We start from the raw sequence: 27,846 nt of genomic DNA, 5'->3' as shown, positions 1-27,846 counted from the left end.
GTGGGTGCTGGGGATCTGGATGTGGGTCCTCATACCTGCAGAGCAAGGATTTCATGCACTGAGCCATCTACCCAACCCCCAAACTTCTAAGTTTTTCAAGAAAAATGGAAGCAAAGGCAAAGTTAGTCAGGCATCTACTACATCCCAGGCACTGTGCCCAAAGCCTTGACACACATGCACCCCAAAACCCAGAGATAGGGGGTCCCGTTTATGTGTGAGGATGAGAGGCCTCAACACGTCATATGGGGGAAGGTGGCAGAGTTTGAATCTGAATCAGGCCACGTGAACTCTATGTGTCCAGTAGGATTGTCTCAATTGTAACTTTGATCTTCAATGCCTCATTTCCTACTGGTCATGAGGTATAAGAGCCACACCCACAAACTGGTCATGGACTCCTGGTATCTAGGATCAGCTGATGTCAACCCCTTACTTCCCATCAGAGGAAGACATCTGTATATATGTACATAGGAACATGTGTATGGACAGACACACAGTTTACAAACACACAGACACACAGGGACATACACATACTCGCACACAAAGTTGACACCTCACCTATCTGGGATTCAGCTATCCAGCGCCCTCATCTATCCGGAACACAGCCGAGAAACAAGGAAGTAAGCAGAAGAGGCATCTGAGCAGCCAGGTTCGACGTTAACACAGTCCACGCACTTACAGCCCGAGCCCTGAACTGCCAGGAGAAACCTCAGGGCCCCACTCAGCCACTCTGCATTTATCCACACGTGGCTGAGTCGGGTCACATGGAAATGCTGTCATGGGGTTCTCTACTCCTACTCAGGCAGGCTGGCCACAGCAAGCAGGGCAGATGGCAGCTTAGTAGAGCAAGATAAAACAAACAAACCAGTAAGCGGATGCAGCCGGGGCCACTCGACACGGGAGCACATCAACCAGTCCTGAGAACACACTTGGGTCATGGCATCGAAACCTCAAAGCTCAGTGAGTCACGCTGCTATGCAGCCCAGGTTGGTCTCGAATTCATGATCCTTCTTGCCTTAGCCTCCCAAATGCTGGGATTGTAGGTGCATGCCACTACGAACATTTAAGAACTGCTCTCAACTAGGGAGTATTTTATGTGGCTGACATACGTGTTCATGCTTTGTTCACAGATTGTGTGACTGGAGAATGGGTGATTATGCTGTGGAAAATGTAGAAGATTCAGGCATGACCTGGCAGCTAGCCTACCTGGCATATTGCACCTCCAAATAAGAAGCATGGCACACCACGCTCCTAAAGTCGGAACACTGAATTCTGAAGTAGCCTGAGTAGCCAGTTACTGGCCTGGAGATGAGTCTGCACTCTACCCTCCCAGCTTTTTTAAAGATTTATTTACTTATTATGTATACAGTGTTCTGCCTGCATGTGTCCCTGCAGGCCAGAAGAGGGCACCAGATCTCATTACAGATGGTTGTGAGCCACCATCTGGTTGCTGGCAATTGAACTCAGGACCTCTGGATGAGCAGCCAGTGCTCTTAATGGCTGAGCCATGTCTCCAGTCCCCATATATTTTCTTTAATGTGCTTTTTCTGCATAGAGATCCTGATGGTATGAATGCCCACTGTCCAATCTGAGGTAATGTGCTAAGCAATCATAGTAGGCTTCTACAGTGTAAGTGGCTGCTCACATGAAATAAAGCAGACACGGTTCCCTGAAAATGTCTCCAGAGTAGCTCAGGTCTGTGCCCTTTACTAACTCACGGGCATTGCTGTCTTGTTGGGGGAACACCCCAGTAATGGCGACAGAGAGTCGCACCTTGTATATTTCAAATAAAGATTACTTTTGGGTTGGAGTGGTAATGTTAGTTGACATTGGTAGCCTGAAGAATTGATACCAGCCGAACTAACGCAGGCTAATCCAGTCTTAACTGTCCCACTCAGCTTTCCTAGCTCACCACAAGCCCCACTCCTCCCGATCACCTTGTGTTTGGCTGACTGCTAAACGTTCTCGCCAAGGCTGAACACCATCTGAGCTGGTGGTCTCAGTGTGGGCCCTCACTGAGAAAAGTCCCTGGAAAAGTACCAAGGTGCAGGATGGAGTTAGAGCGTTGGATTCACTCATGTTAGTTTTCTTCCTCTCTGTGATCACTCTGTCTCTGTTTGCAGGCTCAGGGCCTGGTACTGCTGATTGGAATCACACGTGGTGTAAGTCAGGGTTTTCTTTCGAAGACCCTGTGACAGACTTGGAAACTGGCAAGGGGTTCTCAAGGCCGACCGAGGTGCCTCAGCCATCACCTCCTCATTAAAAGAGATACAAACCAACAAAAAACAGCTGGAACTCACGCCACAGCACATCTGTCCCGCACCTCGTTTCCAACACCAAGTAGCAGTCACTCTACAAGGGCAGCCAGCAGGGCACGGGGCGGGGGGTGGCGGAGGGGGCACTGTTACCTGGCATGGCGTCCATGGAAATATAGGGCTCGAACGGAATGGCCTTCTTCCTGTTTCGAGTGATTAAGAATACACCTAAGAAGGCGATGAGGCACCTGAAGACAGGAGACAGGAGAAGAGGAGGAGGGATGAGACCAGGAGCAACCTCGAGGAGACGAGGAGGAGGGGGACTCGAGGGCAAGTGGCTGAGGGCCAGCTAAAGAGAAGGCTGAGACCACGAGGCCTGCAACCAGCAAGGAACAGACACTGTGCATAATAACAGCAGGGGCGGGGACGGAAGGGGGGGCCCGCCATAGGGGTTACACACATCACAGTCCCCACAAACGGGGTTCAGAGTTGTTGACAAGAGTCTCCAGGGGAGCTGGGCAGTTGTAGTGGGTAGCCATTCCAGCTTTGATCTGGAAGTTCCAACCCCCATTGAGACTTCGGCAATTGTCACGCCTACAAGGCGGGGCCAAGGGAGGCGCCGGGGGACCCGAGATCTGGATCGGCGGGCGCTCTCTCTGTTGCGGGACCCTGGACTGGAGAGGTGGACTGAGCAGAGCTCCAGAGAACACCGCTGGACTGTGATACATCTTCCCCAGACTCCGCGACCTACCTATTCCTTAATTTGTAAGTTACGCCATTAAATAAATCTCCTTTTAACTACGTGGAGTGGCCTTAATAATTTCACCAATATCTGGCGCTCACGTGGGGCAAGTTCCAAAGGCCTGGGTGGCTCCCGCCCTCAGCCTTCTCCCCGGCTGGCGGGTACCTAAACCCGCCTGCAGAGTTCCATAGAACCAGGGAACGCCTACACGGTTCCATTCCCGAAAAAGGGAGCAGCTAGTCCGGTCTCAGCTCCCTAGCTTAGCCCCCAGACCAGCGAAAAACCGCTGTGAGTGAGGCGATCCCCCTTCTCCCCGAGTGCGGGCCCCGGCTCCCGCCATCCGGCTCCCACCATCCCGGCTCCCGCCATCTGGCTCCCCGTCGGGGAATCGAACCCCGGTCTCCCGCGTTAGAACTTTCTTATTTAGACAAAAAGGGGGAGATGTAGTGGGTAGCCATTCCAGCTTTGATCTGGAAGTTCCAACCCCCATTGAGACTTCGGCAACTGTCACGCCTACAAGGCGGGGCCAAGGGAGGCGCCGGGGGACCCGAGATCTGGATCGGCGGGCGCTCTCTCTGTTGCGGGACCCTGGACTGGAGAGGTGGACTGAGCAGAGCTCCAGAGAACACCGCTGGACTGTGATACACCTTCCCCAGACTCCGCGACCTACCTATTCCTTAATTTGTAAGTTACGCCATTAAATAAATCTCCTTTTAACTACGTGGAGTGGCCTTAATAATTTCACCAATAGGCAGTAGTGGCACACACCTTTAGTCCCAGCACTCTGGAGGCAGAGCCAGGTGGATCTCTGTGAGTTCAAGGCCAGCCTGGTCTACAGAGCAAGATCCAGGAAAGATACAAAGCTACACAGAGAAACCCTGTCTCAAAAAACCAAACCAAACCAAAACAAAGAGTCTCCAGGGCAAACGCCTACAGTGTGTGGCTCGTCCGCTTCCCTCCGGCCAGTGTTCTAAAAAGCATGTCTTTGAAAAAGCCCCATTTTTTAAAACTAAAAACATTCATTTTCTATTTTATTATTTTTCATTTTTTTTTTGGTTTTTCAAGGATTTCTCTGTGTAGCCTTCGCTGTCTTGGAACTCGCTCTGTAGATGAGGCTGGCCTCAAACCTTCCTGTCTCCGAGTGCTGGGATCAAAGTCACCACTGCCTGGCTTAAAAAAAAAATTCTTTTATACTGACTGAATTCAAATCATAAAGTATAGCAAAATGCAAATGAATAAATACTAGGAAGTCCCTGTGTCTCCTAATCTAACTCCCTCAGGGGCTGGATATTCTTCAAGCTCTCTCTCTCTCTCTCTCTCTCTCTCTCTCTCTCTCTCAGGCTGGCCTGAACTCACAGATTTACCTGCTTCCGCCCCACCCGCCACCCCCAGGGCAGGTGTGTGCTGCCACCTGACTCAGTTTTCCTTTTCTTTCAGTTTATGTAAACAAGCAGGTGCTCAAAATCAAGGTGCAATTTACAAGCAGTAATGTATAAATCTCAAGAAGGATGGAAGGCTTGTTTCTAGTAATGTGTGTGTATGTTCACCTCCCAGGTCAAGATCAAAAGATGTCCATCCCTCTAGAACAGTGGTTCTCAACCTTCCTAATGCTGTGACCCTTTACTACATTTCCTCATGTTATGGTGACCCTCAACCATAAAATTACTTTGTTGCTACTTCATAACTGTAATTTTGCTACTATTATGACTCATAATGTAAATATCTGGTATGCTAGAGATCTGATATGTGACTCTGTGAAAGGACCATTTAACCCCCATAGGGGGTCACGACCCACAGGTTGAGAACCACTGCTCTAGAGCGTTCTATGCAGCTGTGGGTGACCTTGAACTGATCCTCCTGCCTCTATCTTCTAAGTGCTGGGATTAGAAGCATGTGTCACAATGCCTGGTTTCATTCGGTGTGGGGATGGAATCCAGGGTTTGGAGCACGCCAGGCAGGAACTGTATCAAAAGAACCCTCGCCCAGTTTCCTGGAAGGACCTCGTGTCTTCTCCTCTCCTCTTCAGGCCCCACCATGCCCAGAGTCTCTACTGCCTGACTTTTCTCCTCACGAGTTACATTTACCCGAAATGACAAGAAGAGAGAAGACTGCAGGCCTTTGGGGGAGCAAGCTGCTCACTTTGGGGGCCAGCACCCTCCCGCTAGCAGCTCTCCCAACCCCAGGAGCAGGGCTGAAGCAATGGGGCGGCGGCGGGGGGGGGGGGGGGCAAGGTCTGGCTAGATGGGGTGTGACTCACCCCAGTGCAAACATGCAGATGTGCAGAGCTTCCTCCCCGAGGAAGTCCAGGTAGAAGATTGCACCTGCGCAGCAGTGAGGGAGAGAAAAGATCATGACCGTTTCCAGACCTGCCCTGTGCCCATCCCGGGGAGGCTCTGGTTATCTGCTCTTCTGTGCAGGTACCAAAGTGACCAAAACCACTAGGACTAACACGTTTGGAGGCAGACAATCTTTTCTGACTGCCCTCTCAGGCTCTTTATATCTCCATATTCAGACAGACTTTTGGGATGGTATTAAACCGCTCCAAATAGCAAAGTTCTCGTATATGCTTCCTCTAACAGCATCTCCTATCATTAACCACAGGTCATGATAACTTTCCTGCCTCAGCTTCCCAAGTGCTGGGATTACAGGCTCCAGCCACCGACCCTGGTTTGTTTGTTCGTTCCTTCTTCTCCTCCTGCTGCCCCGCCCCCGCTCCCCTCCCCCCCTTTTTTGACAGAGTCTCATGTAGGGCAGGCTGGCCTCAAACTCCTTATATGTAGCCAAGGATGTCTTTGAACTTCTCGTTCTCCTTCTTCTACCTCCCAAGTGCTGGGATGACATATATGCAGAGCCAGACCTGGTTAATGCAGCATGGAGGATGGAACCCAGGGTTCTGTGCACACTAGGCCAGCACTCTACCAACAGAACCACTTCCTAGCCCCAAATCCAAAAGCAGGAGGAACAGGGGATGTTTGGATTGTACATATTGCAGTTCTAGAGAGGAAGTGTTATTAGGAAGGTAGAACTAAGGCTTAGAGAAGGTAACTGATCATTCCCTGAGCCACGCAGTCGGCATATGTCTATTGGAATGCAAGCCTCCATCTCCAAATCCCATACCTTCCACAAAAACCCGCAGGCAGGTCCAGAAAGCCGAATCAGCTGAGAGGTAGGCTCTCAGGGACAATGCCCCTCTGCTTAGGCAAGAGACGGAAACTCAGTAACGGCTACTCTTACCTGCTGTGATGGCCGCAGTGGTGGACAGGATGTAGCCTACACTGGCGATCAAGGAGGAGTCATAGATCTGAGACGCTTGACTCAAAAACCTGCAACACACAGGTACTTGGGTCAGTGGGCTAAGGGGTAAGAGTGGAACTTGGGGTATAAAGCAAGGCATGGGGGAGAGTTTCTAGGTCTATAAGAGTGGCCTCTCCCTATTACAGGGCACTGTGCATCCCAAGATTTGGGGTCTGAGCTTGGCCCACAGACTGAGGCCCGTCTGCAGCATGCCTCTGACTGTATGACTCTGGCCATTGCCACACCCATCTGCCCTTCTCCTCACTCCTGATCCCCACCTCACTGGACAGAGCTGCTCCTGGGTCCCACACACATCCCAGGACACTCTCCCGGGACTTGTCACATCCAGCCCAATGTTGTAATTTTTAAAATATTAGAAACATATGTTAGTGGTTACCACATGAATGGGAGAAAGAAAGGAGAGGGTCAGCATCTCTCCCCATCTATGGCAGACACCACCTTCGTCTGGGAACTCATCCGCTCTCTGATTCTCTGCTGACATCCAAGTCGGCACTGCACAGCTGCCCACAGGGACATTAGCCACCAGGCTAACCGTCTGTGCATGGGCTGTGTCCCTGAGAGCGGTGAGGAGGACTGTGGCTCTGGGTGCTGGGGGACTGTCCCGACTGGGAGACCAGAAGTTCCTAAGAGGTGGCAGGAGTCCCTGGTTGCCTGTGTGACCCTGATCTCTCAGCACAGAACCTGTGTTCTTGGCAAGGGCTCCCCTTGGGAGGGCTATAATGGTGCTGAAAGGCTAAACGTCATAATAGCAGAAAGGGTGGTAGCGACAAAGCTGGTAATGTGTGTGGACACCGAGCTGGGGCACCTCAGGCAGATCTGTGGGTGTCAGCTGCAGAGGGCAAAGCTGAGCCCCGGAGCAGCCCGTGAGACTTGGTGGAGCAGATGCAGAGAGGCCCACACTGGGAGCCTGATGTCTAGGTTCAGCTATCGACCTTCATGTCCTGGCTCTAATCTCCCTCTGCCTCCCAACATGCGACAGACAATTCCATCTCCAGCCGTGCCCCCCAGAGGGTGCTGTGAACATAGGTGAAGAGAAGATGGGGGCCCCCCCATGAGCAGCAGCTGTTGCTATGGCCCTCAAGGTCAGGTGGCTGGTGGGTGCTGAGCCCAGGCCAGACCTAGGAACCTGACTTCCAGGCTGGCTCAACCTCACCCACCATCTTGAATCCTGGCTGACTGACTCAAGTTGTTACCTACAATATTCATGGAATGCCGCTCCCTTCCAGTCCCCTGGCAGGGCTCTAGGACTCAAAGGGGGCAGGACTGAAGTCTATTCTCAGGATTTCAAAGATTCACATCACCCATATTCAGAGGTAGAAACGAGCATGCACTCTTTTCTCTGTGAGGATCTGGGGCAGAGTTCTCAAAGACAGGAAATGACAACTCCATTCCTTCAAGCAGACAAGCAAGGGATTCCTAGGTGACTGCAAGGCTTCTCTTCAAGTTCCCACAGGGCAGATGACAGGAAGTAAGGCTGTTTCTCATACTTTGAGGTAGAAGATGCACTCGGGACAGGGAGGGGTGCGTGTGTGTGTGTGTGTGTGTGTGTGTGTGTGTGTGTGTGTGTGTGTGTGTGTGTCTGTTTGGACTCCTCCCAGGTGTATGTGAATTTGGATTCCACTCGACCACCTCCCCCACTCCCCCACCTCCGCCATGAACTCATCTCCACCCTGATGCTAAACTGGTTACTGGTATGTTCTGGCTCCCCTACAACTTCAGGACCAAACAGAACGGGGCCCAGAAGTGGAGACAAGGCAACGCACGTGGCCTGATAGATGGCAGTGGCCACCATGCACACGAACATCACGTAGAAGATTGGGTAGTCCAGCTGCAGGTTGCCTTGGATGGACAGCACCAGCATCCCTGCCACAGCCTTGACCGTCACCACCGTCATGGAACCTGCGGAGAGCAAGCCAGAGTGTGGGCGGCCTCAAGACAATGTGAGGAATCAGATCCCAAAAGGACTTGGGGACAGAGGCGGGAGGGCCATGGAGCTCCCGTGGTAAGAAGACATCATTGGCTAGGTCTACCTTGCCCAGGACTCCCAGGGGGCTTTTGGGAGCCCACTACCTATGATGGGATACCTTGTGCAGCCTTGAGGCGGGGGAAGGGCTTGGACTTGCCTCTACTGGATGTGCCTCCCCATGGGAGGTCTTGCCTTCTTGTGGGAAGGAGAGGGGGGTAGGTTGGGGGGGATGGGGAGCAGGAGGAAGGAAGAGGGGGATCTTTGATTGGAGTGTAAAATGAATGAAAAATTTTCTTAATAAAAATAAAAAAAAGAATAAAAAAAAAGGAAGGATGTGAGGTGCCCACAGCTATTTCTAAATGTCACTTCACTGTACCCTAGTGGGCATCAAGTTCAGGTCTCTGTCCCCAGACTACATGGCTGTGGGGGGGGGGTAGCTCTTTGAATGGACATACAAACTTCCCCTGAGCCCAACTTCATGGTAATCCAGAATAATAGGTGGGGAAAGAACTCATGAATTGGGGCTTCAAAATGCTCAGTCACGTGCATTTTCTGTGGGTTTAGGGACTGGAGAGATGGCTAAGTGGTTAAAAGCACTTGCTGCTCTTTTAGGGGACCTGAGTTCAATTCCATCACCCACATGGCAGCTCACAACCATCTGGAAGTCCAGATTCTGGGGATGTGTCACATCTTTTAGCCTTCATGGCAATCATACACATACACACACGGAATACCCCCCACCACACATACACACACACACACACACACACACACACACACACACACACACACACACGCACGCACGCACAAATAAAAATTACAGATAAATCTTTTTTAAAAACCTCTTTGTGTGTCTTCCAGTTGTTTCTCTTTCTCTCTCTCTCTCTCTCTCTCTCTCTCTCTCTCTCTCTCTCTCTCCCTCTCTCTTTAGATAGACTTCTTACTGAATCTGGAGCTCATCCATTTGGCTAGACTGGCTTGCTAGTGAGCACTGGGGATGCTCCCGTCTCTGCCTCCTTAGTGCAAGGATTACAGATGTGCCGCCTGTACCTGTGTTTTTATGTGGGCGCTAGGGATCCGAATTCAGGTCCACAAGCACTCTGTTGACTGAGCCATCTCTCAAGCTCCTTTCATATATTTCTCTACTCCAAGAAGTCTCTAGTGTTCTGTACCTTTATGCATATGCAAATTCATATCCAACATATCTTCGCTCACTTCAAGATCATAACTGTGTAACAATGCATTTATATGATATGCACATGCACCTTATATGCTATAAAACATGCACAGGAAATGTAACCACTTAAAGGATGGGAGGAAAATGGTGGAAGCTCTGTTTTCTTCCTGTACATTTCACAACTGTCGTGACCACCTCACTACGAAGACCCACTGCTGACCTCCAAGTGGCTTCAGCTCACAAAGTGCCACATCTCCTGCCACGCTGGAGTTAGATAAAACAGCTGGAGGAAGAGACGGAGGAAGCCACAGCCCTGGCTGAATTGCTTTGCCTCCTCCTGTCGGCTGCCTCATTAGCTTTCTTCTGCCAACAATCCAGCACACAGTGCCTTCTGGGACCCTCAGCCACTGTACCAGTTTGCAGGCGCCGGTAGCCATTGAAGTCAAGCACGCATCACCATACTGTCCACGCTACCAAACAGCAGAAGGGCCATGGAGGAGGGGATGTTGATGACTCAGGTACTAACCACCACAAACAAAGTCACAACGGAACAGGGGACTGGCTTGTGCTACAACCTGGGTATACCTAAGAATGTTATGTTCAAACGAACCTGTTATAAAAAGGCCTCATAGGGCCAGGTGTGTAGTGTGCACCTGTAGTCCTAGCACTTAGGAGGCCGAGGCAGGAGGATCAAGAGTTCAAGGCTAACTGTCTACAAAAGAAGATTTTTTTTTTTTTAAGCTGAAGATGTAGCTCAGTTGAGAGGGAGCTTGTCTAGCGTGCACAGAGCCCTGGGCTCAGTCCCCAGCACTGCCTAAATAGGGTGGGTTAAAATCCCAGCCCTCAGGAGGTGCCAGCCGGACGATGAGAAGTTCAAGGCAGCAGCACAGAGATTTCAAGGTCAGCCTGGGCTGCCGGGCACCCAGTCTCAATACAAACAAACGAAGAGTCACATTGGGATATAATTCCAGTTATAGAAGACGTTCACAAGGGTGCATTCATACACAGAAGGCAGGTTAGTGTTTGCCCGGGGCTGGGAAGAGGGGGGATGGGAGTCACCGGCACTGAGCATTTTAGAGGGGAAAATGTTCTACGATTAGATTGTGGCTGTGCGAATCCATGACTACAGTAAACCCCACTCAGTGGCTTACCTTGAGCAGATGAACCACGCGGCATATGAATTCTATCTTAATAAAACTGTTTTAAAAAGTAGATCAAAATAATGCTAGCCTGTCTTCAGTGACAGGTATCTGCGTGGTTTGGGGGGCTCGTCATCAAGGTGGGGTGGGGAGAATAACATGTGGGTGCCTCTGCTCATATCAGTTAACCTTCCTCCCAACGTTGGGGTATTTTCCTTGTCCGTTTTGGAGTGTGGTGGAAAGGGGAGACACCAGATGGCCAGCCCTGTCTCCTGCTCTGTTGGACACTAATGACAAGCAGCATCCTTGCCTCAGTCTGGGGACCATTTCCCCGCTAAGCACCCGTCTCTTTAAAGTAAGGAGAACCTGTCTGTTCCGGCTCCATTCCTGCCCTGCGTCTATACAGTCCATTGTGGATACTCCTGGACAGTTCAGGGGTTGCTCTGAGGTGACCTCTGACCTCACTGAGCTTACTCTCCTTGCTTCTTTCTCCTGTTGGGTCTCGGTCCACACTTCTGTGGCTGTGGCCCATGTGTTTGCTCACTTTTCTCTTGCTGAAGACAGTCCTCTCAAGAGTCACTATGTGGACCTTCAGTTTTGGACCCTTAGGAGACTTGAAATTTGAGCCAGAATGTGAGAAATGGTAGGAGCCACCTCGGTCAGCCGGGGCCCTGCTCCCTGTGGAGTGACCGCTGTGGTGATATTGTGTTCCCCAAAATATTGTGCACCCTAATAAACTTACCTGGGGTCAGAGAACAGAACAGCCACTAGACATAGAGACCAGAAAATGGTGGCACACACGCCTTTAATCCTAGCATTCTGGAGGCAGAGATCCATCCGGATCTCTGTGGGTTCAAAGCCACACTGGAAACAGCCAGGCATGGTGACACACGCCTTAATCCCAGGAAGTGATGGTAGGAAGCAGAAAGGTATATAAGGCGTGAAAACCAGGAACTAGAGCTGGTTAAGCTTTTAGGCTTCTAGCAGCAGTTCAGCTGAGATCCATTTGGATGAGGACACAGAGGTTTCCAGTTTGAGGAAACAAGATCAGCTGAGGAATTGGCGAGGTGAGGTTAGCTGTGGCTTGTTCTGTTTATCTGATCATTCAGCATTCACCCCAATACCTGGCTCTGGGTTTGTTTTTATTAATAAGACCTTTTAAGATTCCTGCTACAGACCGCCTTGAACTGGCCTCATGCAGCTTCTGTATGCAGAGTCAACAGCCATGAGTAGGGGAGACTGGGGGTGACAAAGCCCCATCATCCAGAAATTGCTTACCAAGCAAGGCCACCAGGAGGAGAATCACAATGATGCTGTTGGCGTTCCTCTCCTTGTAGAAGTACAGGAGCAGGCAGAACAGGACGATCACCACCAGCTGTGGGGGACACCAGCAATCACCCAGCACTTAGTCAGGAATTCAGAGTGTGTCCCCCGTCCCGACCAAGGCCCAGTGTGTGTGTGACTAAGTAGAGAAAGAGGAGGGCAAGTGTTGGGCCCAGGGGCAGCCTTGGGGGGGGGGGGCTGTAGGAGGAGTGAGAGTTCAGGGCTGGCTTGGGAAACTTAGGTCCCATCTCAGAAGAAGAAAGTAAAAAGCAGCTGATGCAGACAAACGGTAGAGCACTTTTCAGGGACATTCCAGACCCTGGGTTCTATATCCAGCAACAAAAACCCAAAACAATAAGAAAAGAGCAAAATGCCACCCCCAAACGAGACCCGTACTCAGGGAGCCATTTGGTCAAACAACGGGTACACATTCTTTGTCACCAAGCCCCAGCTGGACACAGCTCCCAGAAAGAGGAAGATTGCTGGGTGTGGTGGCCCACCTGAAATCCTGGCACTGGGGAGGCAGAGGTGGGAGGATTTTGAGTGATAGGCTAGCCTGGGCTATGTGGTGAGACTATGTCTCCAAATATAAAACAGGAAGATGAGTGGAGTGTGGGTGTCGCAGGCTGTCATTGCATCTGTCTCTAAATTGCTGATGTGACCCTAGGCAAGTCTGAACCTCTCCAAACCCCTGCTGCCTCCACTGCACAGTAGGGATGATTCCACTCACAGGGCAACAGTCAGCGCTATGCTGGATGAACTGTCCCATGTGTGTGCCGGAGTGGGGGCTCCCCAGTTTTCAGCTATTGCCTGAAATGACTCTTTTTTAAAAAAACAAAAAACATTATTTGTTTATTATGTATACAGTGAGTGTTCGGCCTGCATGTCAGAAGAGGGCGCCAGATCTCATTACAGATGGTTGTGAGTCACCATGTGGTTGCTGGGAATTGAACTCAGGACCTCTGGAAGAACAGCCAGTGCTCTTAACCTCTGAGCCATGTCTCCAGCCCTGAAATGACTCTTTGTGACTTGCCAGTGAATGTTAGGACAGCACTTGGTGTTAAACCCTAAGAGGGTAGTACATGTGTGGGCATCTTGGGAGAGACCAGGAGTTGTGAGCCAAGCTCAGTGACCTTCCATACCCACAATGCCCAGCATTTAGGGAACCCCCCTAGACAAGTATTCCTTGAGTTTGGTTCAATCCCTTCATGCTGTGGGATGGTCTTTCTGTACACTGTGAATATATGTTGCTCTCACTGGCTGATAAATAAAGCTGTTTGACCAATGGTGAGGCAGAATAAGGTTAGGCAGTCCATTCAGACTGATGATGGAAATGAAGAAGGGCAGGATCAGGGCAGACGCTTCGAGCTGTGCAAGAAGCAAGGTGTGAAAGAACTGGTAAGGCATGGGCCATGTGGCAATACAAAGATTAATAGAAATGGGTTAATTTAAATGTAATAGCTAGATAGTAATAAGCCTGAGCCATTGGCCAAGCATTTATAATTAACATAAGCCTCTGAGTGATTATTTAAGAGCAGCTGCAGGATGGGACAGAACAGAGAAAAGCCTCTGGTTTACACCTTCAATCGGTGGCACTGCCTTACTGTCAGGCCTGGTGACGCCACCCAGCCCTCCAGGGGGCATCTTCCATACTCAGGGTGACTTATTCGCAGCCTCATGTTGCACCCCAACAACCCCAAGTCTAGTCTCTTGCTATTTCACAGAGAAGGAATGAGACTTGTCCAAGGCCACACAGCACAAAGGATTTGAGGCCAGCTCTCCCTGAGTGAGAGGACTGTTTTGGGGTTAGGCTCTGCTAAAACAGTTCCTGTTAGGGGGTGGCTAGAGGCAAGGCAGATACAGCCCTGGCCTCCAGAGATCCCATCCTCTGTTTTGTGGGCCTTCTGAGGCAAAAAGGCATTCTGACTGCTCAGAGTTTCAGGGTCTCCATTCATGAGATCAGGAGGAAAGCAGCTTAAAGATTTGAGAGAATTCGAGACACATAAACCCATTTTGCACTGTGTGGATATGAGGCCAGCTCACAGCAGCAGCTGTGTGAGCACCAGGGCTGTTTTCTTTTTTAGTGTGTTTGTGTATCTGAAGTAGACATAACACTGGCTGGGGGCTCTGTCCCCTGGCTGCCTATCAGCTGTGTGATACTTCGAAAAACAGCATTCTTAAATTTTTTAAATTCTTAACTTAAAAAAAAGCTGTTTTAATTTTATTTGTTTGTTTGTTTGTTTTTTGAGACAGGGTGTCCAAGTCCAAACTGGCCTTAAACTGGCTATGCAGCTGAGGAGGGCTTTGAACTCCTGATTCTCCTATTGCCCTCTCCTGAGTGCTGGGATTATAGGCATGTGCCACCACACCTGGTCTATGTGGTGCTGGGGATCCAGCCCAGGACTTCGTGTATGGCAGAGAAGAACTCTGTCAACTGAGCATCTATATTTTTAACTCCCTCTTTTATCATAAAAACTTTTTTTCAATTTCCTATTTATTCTTTGTGTCTTTCACATCATGCCTCCCAATCCCACCCATCTCCCCCACCCCAATAAAATAAAATAAAATTTAAGGGAAAAAAAGGAAGAGGGAAATCCCGTCATCGAAGCTGCAGTGTGACACAGTGAGTCACTCAGTTAACCCCTTTATCCATACATTTTTACATGCAGGTGATCGTCATAAGTGATCATTGGTCTAGTTCGAGGCCCCTGGTCTCTGCCACACCATTGACGCTGGGCCCTCCCTGGGACTCTTCCTAGACGGCCTATTGCTGCCCTGTGTCATGGAGATCACAGATGGGGTGGATGTTGGGGTGGATAAACACATAACCCTGGTTCTGGTCCTGGGTAGTTGCAGGGCTGGTCAGCCTGTCAGCCCTCCGCTGTCTTCGCCACCAGGGTGAGCTCTCCGGCACTGCCCTGGCTACTTCACCCCTTGCAGCGATGAGCAAGGGTGGGGTCAATTCTGCTTTCACATCCTTAGGGTCCTTCTCCCACACACACACCTTCAGGGCCAGCTCTACTGTATTGTCCAGGCGTGGCATAGGGGCCACTCTCCCAAGGGCTGCAGCTGTGAGGGGCAGGGACAGCTCTCCTGCTCTTATGACTTCAGGGCCAGCTCTTCCATCTGCCTCAGCATTGATGGGCATTGATGGGCAGACGGGCAACAGGGGCGGGGGGGGGGGGGGGGGGGGGGGACTCTCTTCCCCACCCATGCCGCCACATGACAGATGAGTAATGAGGATAGGTCTCCCAAGGTCACAACATTACCATAAAAACTTTAAAAGCTAGACCTACTGGAACAGCCACATGAGAAGCTGAAACAGGAGGATCAATACCTTAAGGCCAGCCTGGGCTACACAGAGTTCAAGGATAGCCTGGGCAACTTAGTGAGTTCTTGGTTCAAAAAACAAGTAAAAAGAGGACCAGGGGTGTAGCTCAGCGGGAGAACTTGCCTAGCATATGTGAAGCCTTAGGTTTCATCTCTAGTCCCACAAAAAATAAAAATAAAATTAGATGATGTTAAAATTTTGGACACAGAGTAGAAATAAAATCTACATCCTAATTTAATCTCCTAGAGACAACTACCCAGAATTTCTGTTTCTCCACCTGCCCTCACAGACACGGGTTGTGCACACACCTCCACAGCCCTCTGATGACCCAAGACTGGCAGTGTACTGTGGATGGATTTGGATGGTGCCCAGGACAAACGTGGCACCAGCCTGACATGTGAACCCAGCATGTGCGCAAGCTCAGTGGTCACACTGTGCCTCAGTGATCCCAACTACCGACCTTGAGGTCCGGCGAATGGGACTTGATCCTCTTTCAGTCTGTTCAAGCAGAAGGATGGGACCTTCACTTACCATGTACAGCAGAAAAGGCCAGCTCACAAGGTGCTTGGCGATGTTCTCGCCTGTCATTTTCTCGTGACTATTGGGTGCAAATGTCACTAGCAGGTAGGTGCCCACGATCGCCAAACCGCAGCCAACAAAGGACAAGACATAGCGTCCTGTGGGGAGGGAGGGAGGATGGTCAGGGGCTCAGGACATGGGCCAGGTGCACAAGGGGCCCTTAGCAAGTCAGGGCAGCCTTTGCCTGTGTCCTGGCTAGTTTTATGTCAACCCGACACAAGATGGAGTCATCTGAAAAAGGAGGGACCCTCAACTGAGAAAATGCTTCCACAAGATCAGGCGGCAGGAAAACTGGAGGCATTTTCTTAATTAGTGACTGATGGGGGAAGGCACAGACCATTGTGGGAGGGGCCACCCATGTGCTGGTGGTCCTGGGTTCTATAAGAGAGCTGACTGAGCAAGCCATGGGGAGCAAGCCAGTAAGCAGCACCCCTCCATAACCTCTGCATCAGCTCCTGCCTCCAAGTTCCTGCTCTGTTTGAGTTCCTGTCCTGACTTCCTTCAGTGAAAGACTCTGGATGTGAAAGCGAAAGGCAAACAAACCCTTTGCTCCCCAACTTGCTTTTGGTTGTGGCATTTCATCATAGCAACAGAAACCTTAACTCAGCCTGTGTCAGGCGCCTGGCACCACTTGTATTTTTGGTTGTTCTTTACTTGAAAAGAGTAACCTTCCTTAATGTGTTCTCTTCAGCTTTATTTGTATATTTTTATGTGTATGAGTGATTTGCCTGCATGTATGTGCACTGATGAGTGCCTGGTGCTTTTTGGAGGTCAGAGGACATTAGATCTGGAACTGGAGTTATAGACAGTCGTGATTCAGCATGTGGGTCCTGGGAATTGAACCCAGGTCCTCTGAAAGAACACCAAGTGCTCTTAACCACTGAGCCATCTCTCCAGGTCCCCTTAATATGTGTGTGTTTAATTTGTTTACTTACTTGATTTGATTAATTTTCTACAAAACTTTTTAAAATTTATTCTATTTATATGGGTGTTTTGCCTGCATGGAGTTACAGGTGGTTGTGAGCTGTCATGTGGGTGCTAAGAACAAATCCCGGGTCCTCTGTAAGGGCAGCCAGGGCTCTTAACCACTGAGCCATCTTTCTAGCCCATTTTTTAAAGATTTATTTTTATTTACGTGTATGCATGTGTATTTGTATGCCACCTGTATGAAATCACAGGTATATGATATCATGCTTATAATGTTATGGGGGAGAGTTCATCATGGTATCTTCACATGTGCTTATCATGTGCTTTGTGCACATTCACTCCCTTAAACATCATTCTAAAAATCTTAAAACTTTCTTGGTTTCCAGTGGAGGGACCTCAATTAATGAAACACTGATGCCCCTTGATCTATGGGTCCATGTTTCCCAGTTGGTTAGAATTATCTATAAAAAAAATTATCTATAAAAAAAAATGGCAACTTGGATCTCTTTTTCTCCCTTCTGTGCTTCTAAATAATGTGAGACGATACTTCCAGGCCAATACCTTTACCCTGTAAACCCAGATGTTTCCTTGGGGTGAGGGGGCCAGGCCCAGGTCTAGCTGAGCTGGAGGAATCTTTCGGGGGGACTGTGAGCAGGTTCACTGGGCTGCAGGCTCAAATTCTGCCTTTATTTACAGTGAAGCAGAGTTTCTGGCCTCCTAGGTCTGACTCCCATGGCTTTAAAACTCAGGGAAGGTGTGTTTTTGTTAGGTTTTCTAAAACCCCAACAAGAGAGGCTCAATCAGTATTGACGGAAGGGAATGAAGAAAGGCCAATCTTCAACAGGGCCACAGACACAACTGTGACGCATAGCCAGGCTGGGGGCACTTCACATTCATTCCCAGGACCACGGAACCCAAAGGGGAGTGGGAGGTGGAGGACCTGTCCACGGGGCTGGGCTGGCTCTGGCAGAGACTTACTCACAAAGTCCTTCGGCTTCCATTTTTCTTTGATGAATATGATTCCGATGATGGCGCTCGCTGGAAAAGGCCAAGCACAGTGAGGTTGCTGCCAGGCAGAGGGGTGGCTTACCCACCCACGCCCTCTGGGGGGCTCGTTTGCATGGAGCCTCTTGCACATGCCCCCAGAGATTTTTAGAACTTGGTCTCCTTCAGCCTCAGCCACTCCCATCCGGGAGAGAGGACCTTTCTAGAGCCTTCTGTGGGATTTCTCATAAGCCAGGGTCCTGGGCCCTGAGTGCCCACTGTGCAGGAGGCAATTTCCACGTGTGATTTTTGGCATGCTCAACCTTAGAGGTGGGGGCTGCCGTTAGTCTTATTTGATAAATGGGGATCCTGAGGTTAAAAGAGGTGAAGCTGATATGAAAACGCAAGATTTGAACTCAGGACCAGAGCCTTTCTTCTTCTTCTGCTGTGTCCTACCTCCCGCATGGTGCTTGTCTTACTCTGACTATTGCAGGGTCACAACTTAAACTCCTGTGACCGACCTCACAGGCAGGGCTGGCAGCCACTGTGAATTACTCCATTACTAGCCCAGCTCAGCCTCTCCTGGCCGTGTGACCCTGGGTAGGTCACTTCCTGAGTAACAGTCTTCTACTTTGTGAGATGGTGTTCTGGGTCTGGCTGCACCAACTTGCTGTCACATATTCAGGCGGCCACAGGGGGCTTGAACTTGGCCACGGAAGCGGAAGAGCAGATGCATTTACACCATACAGTTCAGCAATCTGAGTGAGAGGCCCTTCTCTCCCGTCTCAGTGATCACTCCTATCTCCATCTCGTTTTCTCTTCTCACTCCCCCCCCACCCCGGAATCGGTCCACAAACCCCACTGAAAACTACTACTTCTTTGAGTTGTAGGGCAATAAGATTCTAAATGCAAATCATTTAGTGTACAGTAAATGCTCATAATAAAACGATTCTTGTTATTGAAGTACTTGGAACATTGATGGAAAAGTCCTAAGTAGTCAACGGATGAGCTGTTACTATGTTAAGTATATTTCTTATAGGGTGACCTCGGAAGCTCAAGGAGCTTCTTAACCTCCAGTGACTGGCTGACCCCCAAATCTTGCCACAATTCACCCTACTTATTCATTATTGCATTGGGCATCAAAACCAGAACCTGGTACTGACTAGGGCCATCATTTTGCATCCCAGCTCTCAGCCTCTAAGTTTAAAGTTGGTTACTTATTCAAAATCAAAGACTAATATTTACAGCGTTGGCCCCTCAGTCACTTATTCCCCGCTGTGAATGAAGGTTCCAAGAGGTTTTTAGGGACCCCAACAGTGGACAGAACAGAGACAAGGACGTAAATCTAACTATCGATGGGGCTCGGTGGTGGCCTGAATGCAGGACACAGTCCAGAGGACAACAGGAGAAGATGCAGATGGCCAAAGACCTCGCCTTAACCAGAGACATTCAAACCACTCTAGAAAAAACCACCGGGAAAAGAAAAAATACTGGTCTGGCCTGGTAGCTAAGAGGCGGGCACTTGCCCAGCAGGCACAAGGGCCTGGGTTTCATCCCCAACACTTAACAGAAAAGATACTTGGTGGAAAAAACTCAGCACTGCTCCTGCAGACCGCCAGGTCACCAGCTCTGCTCAACAAAGGGCGATTCGGAAATCCAATCAAGTTTCCCATTTTCCAGTTTCTTATAATTAGTAATGGCTGCCTGCAGAACAGAGAATCCTGAGGTCCGAAAGCTTTGATCAATTTGCGTCATGCACAGGCCCGCCTGTGGTAAAGAGGACCTTGAATTCAAGGAGAGGTAAGATGCCAAGATTCACTGTTTTTCTGAGAGCAGGGGAGAGCCAGGCAGAGAAGGGCTAGCAACATGAAGGAAACATTCTAGATGAGTCCACTGTTCCAGCTCCTGGGCACAGTAGGTGACTGTGTGCTCATCTATCTGTCTCTATGAGAATTGGATTTTATGTGTGACCTTGGGGCATTAAAGTTCTTTCATCTTTGGTCGGTTCAGGTGCTCTGATGTGGAAATCATGGGAAAAGGACAGGTGGGAGAGGTAATGATGGCATGTGACTGGCCAGGATGACGGAGAAAGATCTGAGCATGAATGAGTGCTTCTCAGAGGTGCAGAATGGTGAACAGATGAGAGTTTAGTATGCCTTGTTAGTGTGAAGACGTTTAGATCAAGGCTTAACTTCCTTTCGCAAGTGGCCATAAAAACAATTCTAAAAAAAAGGTTCTGAATCTTAAACACGGTCTGGAGGTGGAGACCCTGGCTCATATCCCAGCCCTGCTACTGAGTGACTATGTGATGTGTGCCTTACTTCCTGCATCTGTAAAATGGGTGCAAGGTAGGAAGAAGGAAGCCCAGCAGGGTGCTTCAGAGCTGGGCCATGTGTGACGCGGATGCCAGATGCTATTGCCAAAGCATCTTACTGTCATTGGTTTTTTTTTTAAAGATTTATTTATTTATTATGTATACAGAGGAGGGTGCCAGATCTCATTACAGATGGTTGTGAGCCACCATGTGGTTGCTGGGAATTGAACTCAGGACCTCTAGAAGAGTAGTCAGTGCTCTTAACCTCTGAGCTACCTCTCCAGCCCCTTGTTTTCTTTTTATCAGCATTTATTTTTAAAAATTTTTAAAGTAAAATATAATCACATCACTTTCCCTCTTCCCTTTCTTCCCTAAGCCCTTTCCATGTCCCCTGCTTCACTCCCTCTCAAATTGATGGCCACAAGAATGCTTTGTTTTTTAATCTTGGTTTTTTTGGATGGGTGTTTGACCAGCATATATGGCCGTGTATCACATGCATGCAGCGTCTGCAGAGGCCAGAAGAGGGCATCGGATCCCCTGAGACTGGAGTTACAGTCTATTGTGAGCCCCCAAGTGGGTGCTAGGAATCGAACCTGGGTCCTCTGTAAGAACAGTCAGTGCTCTTAACTGCTGAGCCACCTCTCCAGCTGCCAAGAGTAGTTTTGTGTTGTGTTTTTTTTTTTTTGAGACAGGGTTTCTTTGTGTAGCCCTGGCTGTGCTGGGATTAAAGGTGTGCGCCACCACTGCCTGGCCCCAAGAGTGGTTTTTGAATGTGAGTGCTCTGAGCTTCATGGTGGCACTTGGGCCACACAGATGATTCTGGGTGAAGAGAAGGCAGGGGCTTACCTATTACTGAGACGGCACTGAGGGGTACGATGAGGGACAACGGGGCGAAGGCATAGGAGGCGAACACGCCCAGCTCGCCTAGCAGCAGCAAGAGCAGTCCCAGCCACCATGTCTTGGTCTTGAAGTAGGCCCGGGGGTCCTTGGAGCCTGCCAGGCGGATATGGCAGTATTTCTACAAGTCCAAGAAGGAATGCAATTAGACCAGATGTTTGGAGAAAATCAAAGGCTCTGACTAAGTAACCCAAGCTGATGCTCCACTTTTGAAAACCATACATGGGGCCCTGAGTTGGGTTTGGGGGAGATGTGGGAGGGACCTGGAAATTGGCATGTGTGTGTGCATATTCACATGTATATAGATATGCATGCACATGTGTGTAGGGGCTGCATGTTTACATGTATATGGGTATGCATTTGTGCATGCATGCATGCATGTGTATGTGTGTGTATGTAGGCTAGAGAAAACAATCTTTCACCATGGTTTTTGACAGAGTGACTTGGTGGCCTGGGCTTGACAAGTAGCCTAGGCTGGCTTGCCAGTGAGTCGCAGTGATTCACCTGTCTGCCACCCCAGCACTGGATTATAAATGCACACCACCACAACTGCTGTTTTTACAGAGGCTCAGGGAATTGAACTCGGGTCCTCAGGCCTGCAAGGCAAGTACTTCACCCACTAAGCTATCCTCCAGCCCCTCTCTTTTCCTTGAGACACTGTCTCATGTCGCCCAATCTGGTCTTCAAATTTCAATCCTCAGGGCTGGAGAGATGGCTCAGTGGTTAAGAGCACATGGTGCTCTTCCAGAGAAGCCGGGTTTAGTTCCTGGCACCCATATTGTGACTCACAACCATCCATTACTTCAGTTCCAGGGGATCCAATCCCCTCTTCTGACATCCATAGGCACACACATGGTACACAGACATAAAGACAGACAAAACACTCACAAATATAAATGTAAAAAAAAAGAAAGAAAGAAAGAAAGAAATTGAAATCTTCCCACCCCCACCTCTTGAGTTTGGGGATATCAGGCATGTGCCACTGTGCCTAGAGCTCAGGGCCTTGGAGAACCTCTGAGAAATCTAACAGAGGACATTTACCCACTGATTCCTGTTGTCACTAGCATGGGGACACTCTTGTCTCTTGGGACACATGTGTACCAGTTCCCTGGACCTCAGGGGAAGCTCCTCAAGCTGCCAGCCTGCTCCACAGCACAGCTGTGGCCACCGCCAGGCCAGGCCAGGCCAGGCGCTGTGGGGGCTCTACGGCAACTGTGGCAGCCCCTGTCCCCGAGACTTGAGGCATCCACAGTACTGGAATCAGAGCTGAAGGTGACGGTACCACGATGATCCCAGCAGCTGGAGGCACAGGGCGGTGTGAGACAAGACCGGGGCCTGTGGTCAAGATGTCACTCCACTGCTAGAGGCCAGGGGCTCGGCTGGGGAGATGGCACTATCAGAGAAGCGTCTGCTGTACAAGCATGAGTTTGGATCCCACCATCCATGTAAAAAGCCAGGTGTGGCAGTGGCTGCCTGAAATCCCAGCACTGGGGAGAAACAGGAAGTGGTGTGCTGGCCAGCTGGTCTTGCAGTCATTAAGCTCCAGGTTCAATGAAAGGCCTTGTCTCAAAAAAATATGGTGGGGTTGGAGAGACCAGTCAGCAGTTAAGCGTAGTGCTGCTCTGCCTGAGAACCCGAGTTTGGGCACCCACTTCAGGTACCGCCCACAACTCCAGCCCCAGGGGAATCTGATGCCTCTGGACTCCGGAGGCACCTGTACTCGTGTGCACACACCCACTGCTGACACACAATTCAAAGTAAAGCAAATCTTAAAAAATAAATAAGGTGGAGAGCGATTGAGGACGGTACTCGCCTTTGATCTCTGGGTTCCATATGCAGGTGCCCACACGTGTGCACACATATAAAACTGGAGGTTCTGACCTATGGGAGCCTGGCGGGTATGGGCAGGGGAAGTAGGACTGCAGAGAGATTCAGGGAGCAGACAGGGTCCCCCCCTCAGAGAGCAGACAGCAGACCTGGTTCACCCGCGCTGCTCCTCCGCCTGGGACAGCGCTGGCATCTGAGACTCACCTGCAGGTTAAGGGCGATGCTGACCACGAGGTGCCCGAAAATCGCCAAGAGAGCGCCAATTAAGTTTTCCTAGAAGGAAGGGTCACAGAACGGATGTGAGTGGCACTTAAGCCAAGGGGTCCCAGGACTCACGTGATATCCAGCAGTCTGCCCCCAAACAAAACCAGGACGAGGCCCACACTCTCTCCTCCAGACCCGACGTTGGAGTCTCACCACCTGGGCATCACCCGGCTTGTACAGACAGGCAATGTGTAGAAACCAGTGTGGATGAGAGAAATGCACGCTGCGGCTCCTACCATCTTGCCAGGGAAGTCTTCCTGTCCTGACAGTTCAGCAAGAACTCCCCAACAGCCAGCATCAGTGGGGACTTTTCAGTTATTTAATCAACGCAAAACTCATTTATATCACCCTAGCCATGAGATTCAGGTTCCCTGGCATGCTATTGTTTTTTAAATAAAAAGAATTACTCAACATATATTTATGATAGGATAATTAAGAGCAGCATGTGGTGACCACCTGTCATCCCAGCACTTAGGAGGTAGAGGCAGGAGGACTAAGAGTCAAGGTTGCTGGGCAGTGGTGGCGCGCGCCTTTAATCCCAGCACTCGGGAGGCAGAGGCAAGCGGATCTCTGTGAGTTCGAGGCCAGCCTGGGCTACCAAGTGAGTTCTAGGAAAGGCGCAAAGCTACACAGAGAAACCCTGTCTTGAAAAACCAAAAAAAAAAAAAAAAAGAGTCAAGGTCATCTTTATGAGATGTTATCTCAAAAGCCATAAAACCATGGGGCTGGAGAGAGGGCTCCATGCTTAAGAGTGCATAACGTTCTGAAAGTTCCCTTTCCAGCATCCATTTGAGGCAGCTCACAATTGACTCTAGCTCCTGGGGATCTGAAGCCTCCAGCCTCCCACCCCACTCCCAGCACAGCACTGATGCATACAACATACTGTGGACATACTTCTCTGTCAGGCATATTGCACTCATCCTGTTTCAAAGGTCAGCAACATGCTGTGGACATACTTCTCTGTCAGGCATATTGCACTCATCCTGTTTAAAAGGTCAGCAAGTGCCTTATCACCTAAATTGCAGCTCCAGCTCCAGGTAACCATTTTAAAGTTTTATTTATGTGTACGTACTTGAGTGGGAACCGAACCCAGGCCCTCCACAAGAATAGCAAGTGTTCCTAATTGCTGAGCCATCTCCCAAGGCCCGTCCCGACTGTTTCTGACAGAGAAATACGATGGTTTCATAGGGTTCAACTTGTAACTGGGCCACCATTCCCGTCACACAGAGACCATGCCGTCCTTTGATGGCCCACTGGCTAAAAGAACGAGGCCCATGAGAAGGTGCTGTTTCATGCCAAGGGGAAGTTAGAGCTAAAGAAGAGGAAAGCCTCCTGCCACACAGACATGCCAATGCCATTTCAGGGAGGGCTGATGAGAAGGAATGGAGAAGTGAAAACTAGAAAAACCCACAAGGACAAAAGAATTTACGCATCAGAACCTCTCACAGTGAAGGGTTCTAATGGTCAAGGCTGGCATTCACAGGGTGCTCACACATGATGGGGAGGCCTGGTCAAGGCTGGCATTCACAGAGTGCTCACACGTGATGGGGAGGCCCCATCAAAGCTGGCATTCACAGAGTGCTCACCCGTGATGATGGGGAGGCCCTCTCTATACATTCCCTGTGGGCCACATACAACCCTAGGAGAGTTGTGCTTGGTGGTGGACACACTGATGATCTCAGTCTCAGGGAAGTGGGCCATCCTTGGTTATATAGTGAGTTCAAGACTAGCCGGGGCTACATGGCAAGACCTTGACATAAAAAAACAAAAAATACTTAAGGAGCTGGAGAGAGGGCTCAGTGGTTCAGAGCACTTGGTGCTCTTGCAGAGGACCCAGGTTTGATTCCCAGCACCCACATGGCAGCTTACAAACTTGTAGCTCGTTCCAGGGATTCCCTAATACCTCTTCTGATCTCTGAGGACTCCTGAGTATACATGGTGCACATATATACACTCAGACGGACAGACAAATAGACAGATACAGACAGACACACACACCCCAAAATAAATAAGAAGCAAAAACAAAAACAAGCCCCAAACCAAGCTAAACCAAACCCAAACCCCCAAACTAATCAAACGGCAAACACCTCCAAGCAGCTCTAAGAGGTAGTGTTCCACTTTAATCTCAGCACAGAAGCTGGAAGCTCACGGATGAATAGAGTGAGCTCTGGAGAGGTGACACAAGCCGACCAGGGTACAGACAGGAGGGCCTGGGATTGGAAGTGGGACTTCTGGTCTCCTGATAAGAAGGCTGGCCCCACGTGGTCTCCAGGGTGCTCTCTGAGGAGTTGATTCAGAAGGTGAGAAGGAACCCAGGGCAGGGGTGGGGCGCTGTGTAAGTACTCCACTCTGGTGCTGACGCAGGCAGCTGAGTCTGCTCAAGTCGTTTGCGGCACGTTAATCTTAACGTCTAATAGCCGGTTACAGACAGACATGGTGAATAACAGCAGACATCACTGAGGCCCTCGGATCTGAGTGTCTCCAAGGGCCTCATCAGCGCTAATTATGCCCCCTGAACCCTTGTGAAGTGAAGCGTGGTCTAGTTTTATGAACATTTAAAGTCATGGACAGCTGCCACCGCCCAGGGGTTACACAGTTTGAACACACATTCACCAGCTGCCCTCAGGGCTTGGCACGAAGCATTCAGAGCCAAGAAGGATCCTGCCTGAAGTTCCTCCTGCAGACTCAGAGCTGGACGACAGGACTCTAGTTCTGAAGCATGGCCAATGGCTTCCTCACTGGACCCCCAGCAGCTCCCTCAGTCACTGAAGCGTCATCCTTGGTCCTTGTGGGGACTATTCACAGTGAGACGTACCAAGTGTATGGCTAACACTGACTCTTAGGAACTTGGAATACAGACATGGCCCTTAAGGTGACAAGCAGGTCTCAGCTGAGGGATGTGTGGTCCAAACTGCCTGGTGGAGGCTAAGGCTATGGCTTCATCTGGGCTATCTGTGTGTCCTGAGAACCTATCACCTCGGAGGGGCGAGTAGTTTGGGGCCACGCCACATTCAGTCCTCAACAGGCTCCCAGCTTTCCAGCAGAGAGTTGAAGTGAGGCAAATGCTGCCAGGCATGGCTTCTCACGGACATTACCTGAGGAGGCACGAGACCAGGCCAGAGGCACAGCTCAGGCCCATGCATGGCTAGCAGAGGCCAGCTCAAGCCAGGACACTTTGCTCCCCTATAATTTTGGGGTGGGAAGTAGCAATGAGCCTTATGTTTAGGATAACCCTATACTACCTAAATGGAGACACCTGTAGAATGAAAGGGTGCCCCACTCATGTGGCATAAGCCAGGAGTCCCCCTTATTTATTCAGTGAGACCTCTGGACCAAAGTGTCCTCAAAGTGAAACCTGGAAGGGCACCACTGGACAGAGGCAGTGACATTTCAGACTGCTTCACGTCACGGCTGCAAGCTCCCGGCAACCTCAGTATCAGGGAGACAATGGAGAGGCCAAAAACACTTCTCTCTGCTCCTGTATGGATTCAGGACAGCAGACCTGAGTGGGGTCCTGAGTGGGGTACTTCCTTGCTGTGTGACTTTGGGGAAAATGACCTCAAGTCTCTGGGCCTCCGCCTTCAGGTTTTAAAATGAAAGCGGATTATAAACCCCACTATGGAACCGGGCGGTGGTGGCACATGCCTTTAATCCCAGCACTCGGGAGGCAGAGCCAGGCGGATCTCTGTGAGTTTGAGGCCAGCCTGGACTACCAAGTGAGTTCCAGGAAAGGCACAAAGCTACACAGAGAAACCCTGTCTCGAAAAACCAAAAAAAAAGAAAAAACAAACAAACAAACAAAAAAACCCCACTATGATGATGTTCCACCAAAGGGAGCTGAAGCATCACACAAAGCAGTAAGTCCTAAAATGACTCTAGCAACTGCTATGGTTTGTCTTCATGTCTTTTTACTTATTTATTTATTTTTTTTAAAGACAGTGTTTCCTGTAGCCTTGAATTCATTATGTCGTTGAGGACAACCCTGAATTTCCGGTCCTGCACTCCCGCACTCCTGAGTGTACCGCCCAGTCTGGCTCCAATGGGCTCACCTTTATTATCGTCCATTTTTGTCTGTTTGTTTTGTTGAGACGGGGTGTCCTTGTGTAGCCCTGGCTGTCTTAGACCACCTCTGTAGACCAGGCTGGCCTGGAACTCAGAGATCTGCCTGCCCCTGCCTCCCAGGTACTGGAATTAAAGCTCTCCTGTGCCCACCCCGCGCTGCCCCCTGCACCACTGTGCTGTGGGCTGGCAAGGGGCAGCCCAGCTCTCCCACAAGGTACAGGGCCCTGAAGCTGATATATTCTAATCCAAACTGATTTTTTTTTTTAACTCCCTATGACTCTGAAAGAAAATGAAGTGTTTCCAGAAAGGCAGCTGCATCCAAGAGGCAATCCCTGTATGTTATGATATTGGCATCTAAGTGAGTCAGCTCACATGCCGTGGCCTAGGTCCCCCTCAGGTCTGTTCCCACCAGTCTCCATTTAAATATGACCACCATCACAGACATCAGCTGGAGGGTAAACTGATCTCCCACAATGCTTTGGGCCCGGAGCTGTAAACAGGTAAGGTGCATCCTGGCTCGCTTTGGGTGGCTGGCATTCCAGAGAACGCATCTCAGCGAACCAGGTTCTGCCACACCTGCAGCTTGGCTTCAGGCCACCTCCCTGACACTGTCTTTAACAGATGAGGTATTGCCTGCCTTGTGGCAGCAGCCATCCCGACACTCATCACCAGAAGTGGGAACAGAAGGAGCCTAGCTGAGTGCCTGGTACAATATGAGCAGCACAAAATGGTGGCCAAGACCCTGGA

General features: G+C 50.0%; 1 protein-coding gene across 6 annotated transcripts in view; it reads right to left on the bottom strand.

Annotated features, from left to right (window-relative positions):
* Window positions 1-27,846, bottom strand: part of Nipal3 (NIPA like domain containing 3) — a 42,027-nt gene that overhangs the window by 6,122 nt on the left and 8,059 nt on the right. For 3 of the 6 annotated variants that reach the window (XR_008213542.1, XM_052715306.1, XM_052715307.1), the window contains exons 3-11: window positions 22,978-23,046; window positions 20,896-21,067; window positions 17,730-17,789; window positions 15,777-15,922; window positions 11,870-11,966; window positions 8,073-8,208; window positions 6,229-6,317; window positions 5,252-5,315; window positions 2,406-2,500 (exon numbers count right to left, since the gene is read on the bottom strand). Coding sequence is in view for 5 of the 6 variants with exons in the window: in XM_052715306.1 (XP_052571266.1) it covers window positions 2,406-2,500; window positions 5,252-5,315; window positions 6,229-6,317; window positions 8,073-8,208; window positions 11,870-11,966; window positions 15,777-15,922; window positions 17,730-17,789; window positions 20,896-21,067; window positions 22,978-23,046 (928 nt within the window). In the remaining variant the exon portion in view is untranslated. Of the gene's footprint in view, window positions 1-555; window positions 692-780; window positions 834-2,405; window positions 2,501-5,251; window positions 5,316-6,228; window positions 6,318-8,072; window positions 8,209-11,869; window positions 11,967-15,776; window positions 15,923-17,729; window positions 17,790-20,895; window positions 21,068-22,977; window positions 23,047-27,846 lie in introns of those variants that run through there. The other 3 variants (XM_052715310.1, XM_052715308.1, XM_052715309.1) reach the window with 3 other exon arrangements.

This window comes from Peromyscus californicus, unplaced genomic scaffold (assembly GCF_007827085.1).
Source record: "Peromyscus californicus insignis strain IS unplaced genomic scaffold, ASM782708v3 Scaffold_5__1_contigs__length_169319896, whole genome shotgun sequence".
Taxonomy (NCBI): Eukaryota; Metazoa; Chordata; class Mammalia; order Rodentia; family Cricetidae; genus Peromyscus; species Peromyscus californicus.
The sequence above is the reverse complement of the archived record's forward strand: the minus strand, read 5'-3'. Positions and strand labels throughout refer to the sequence as shown.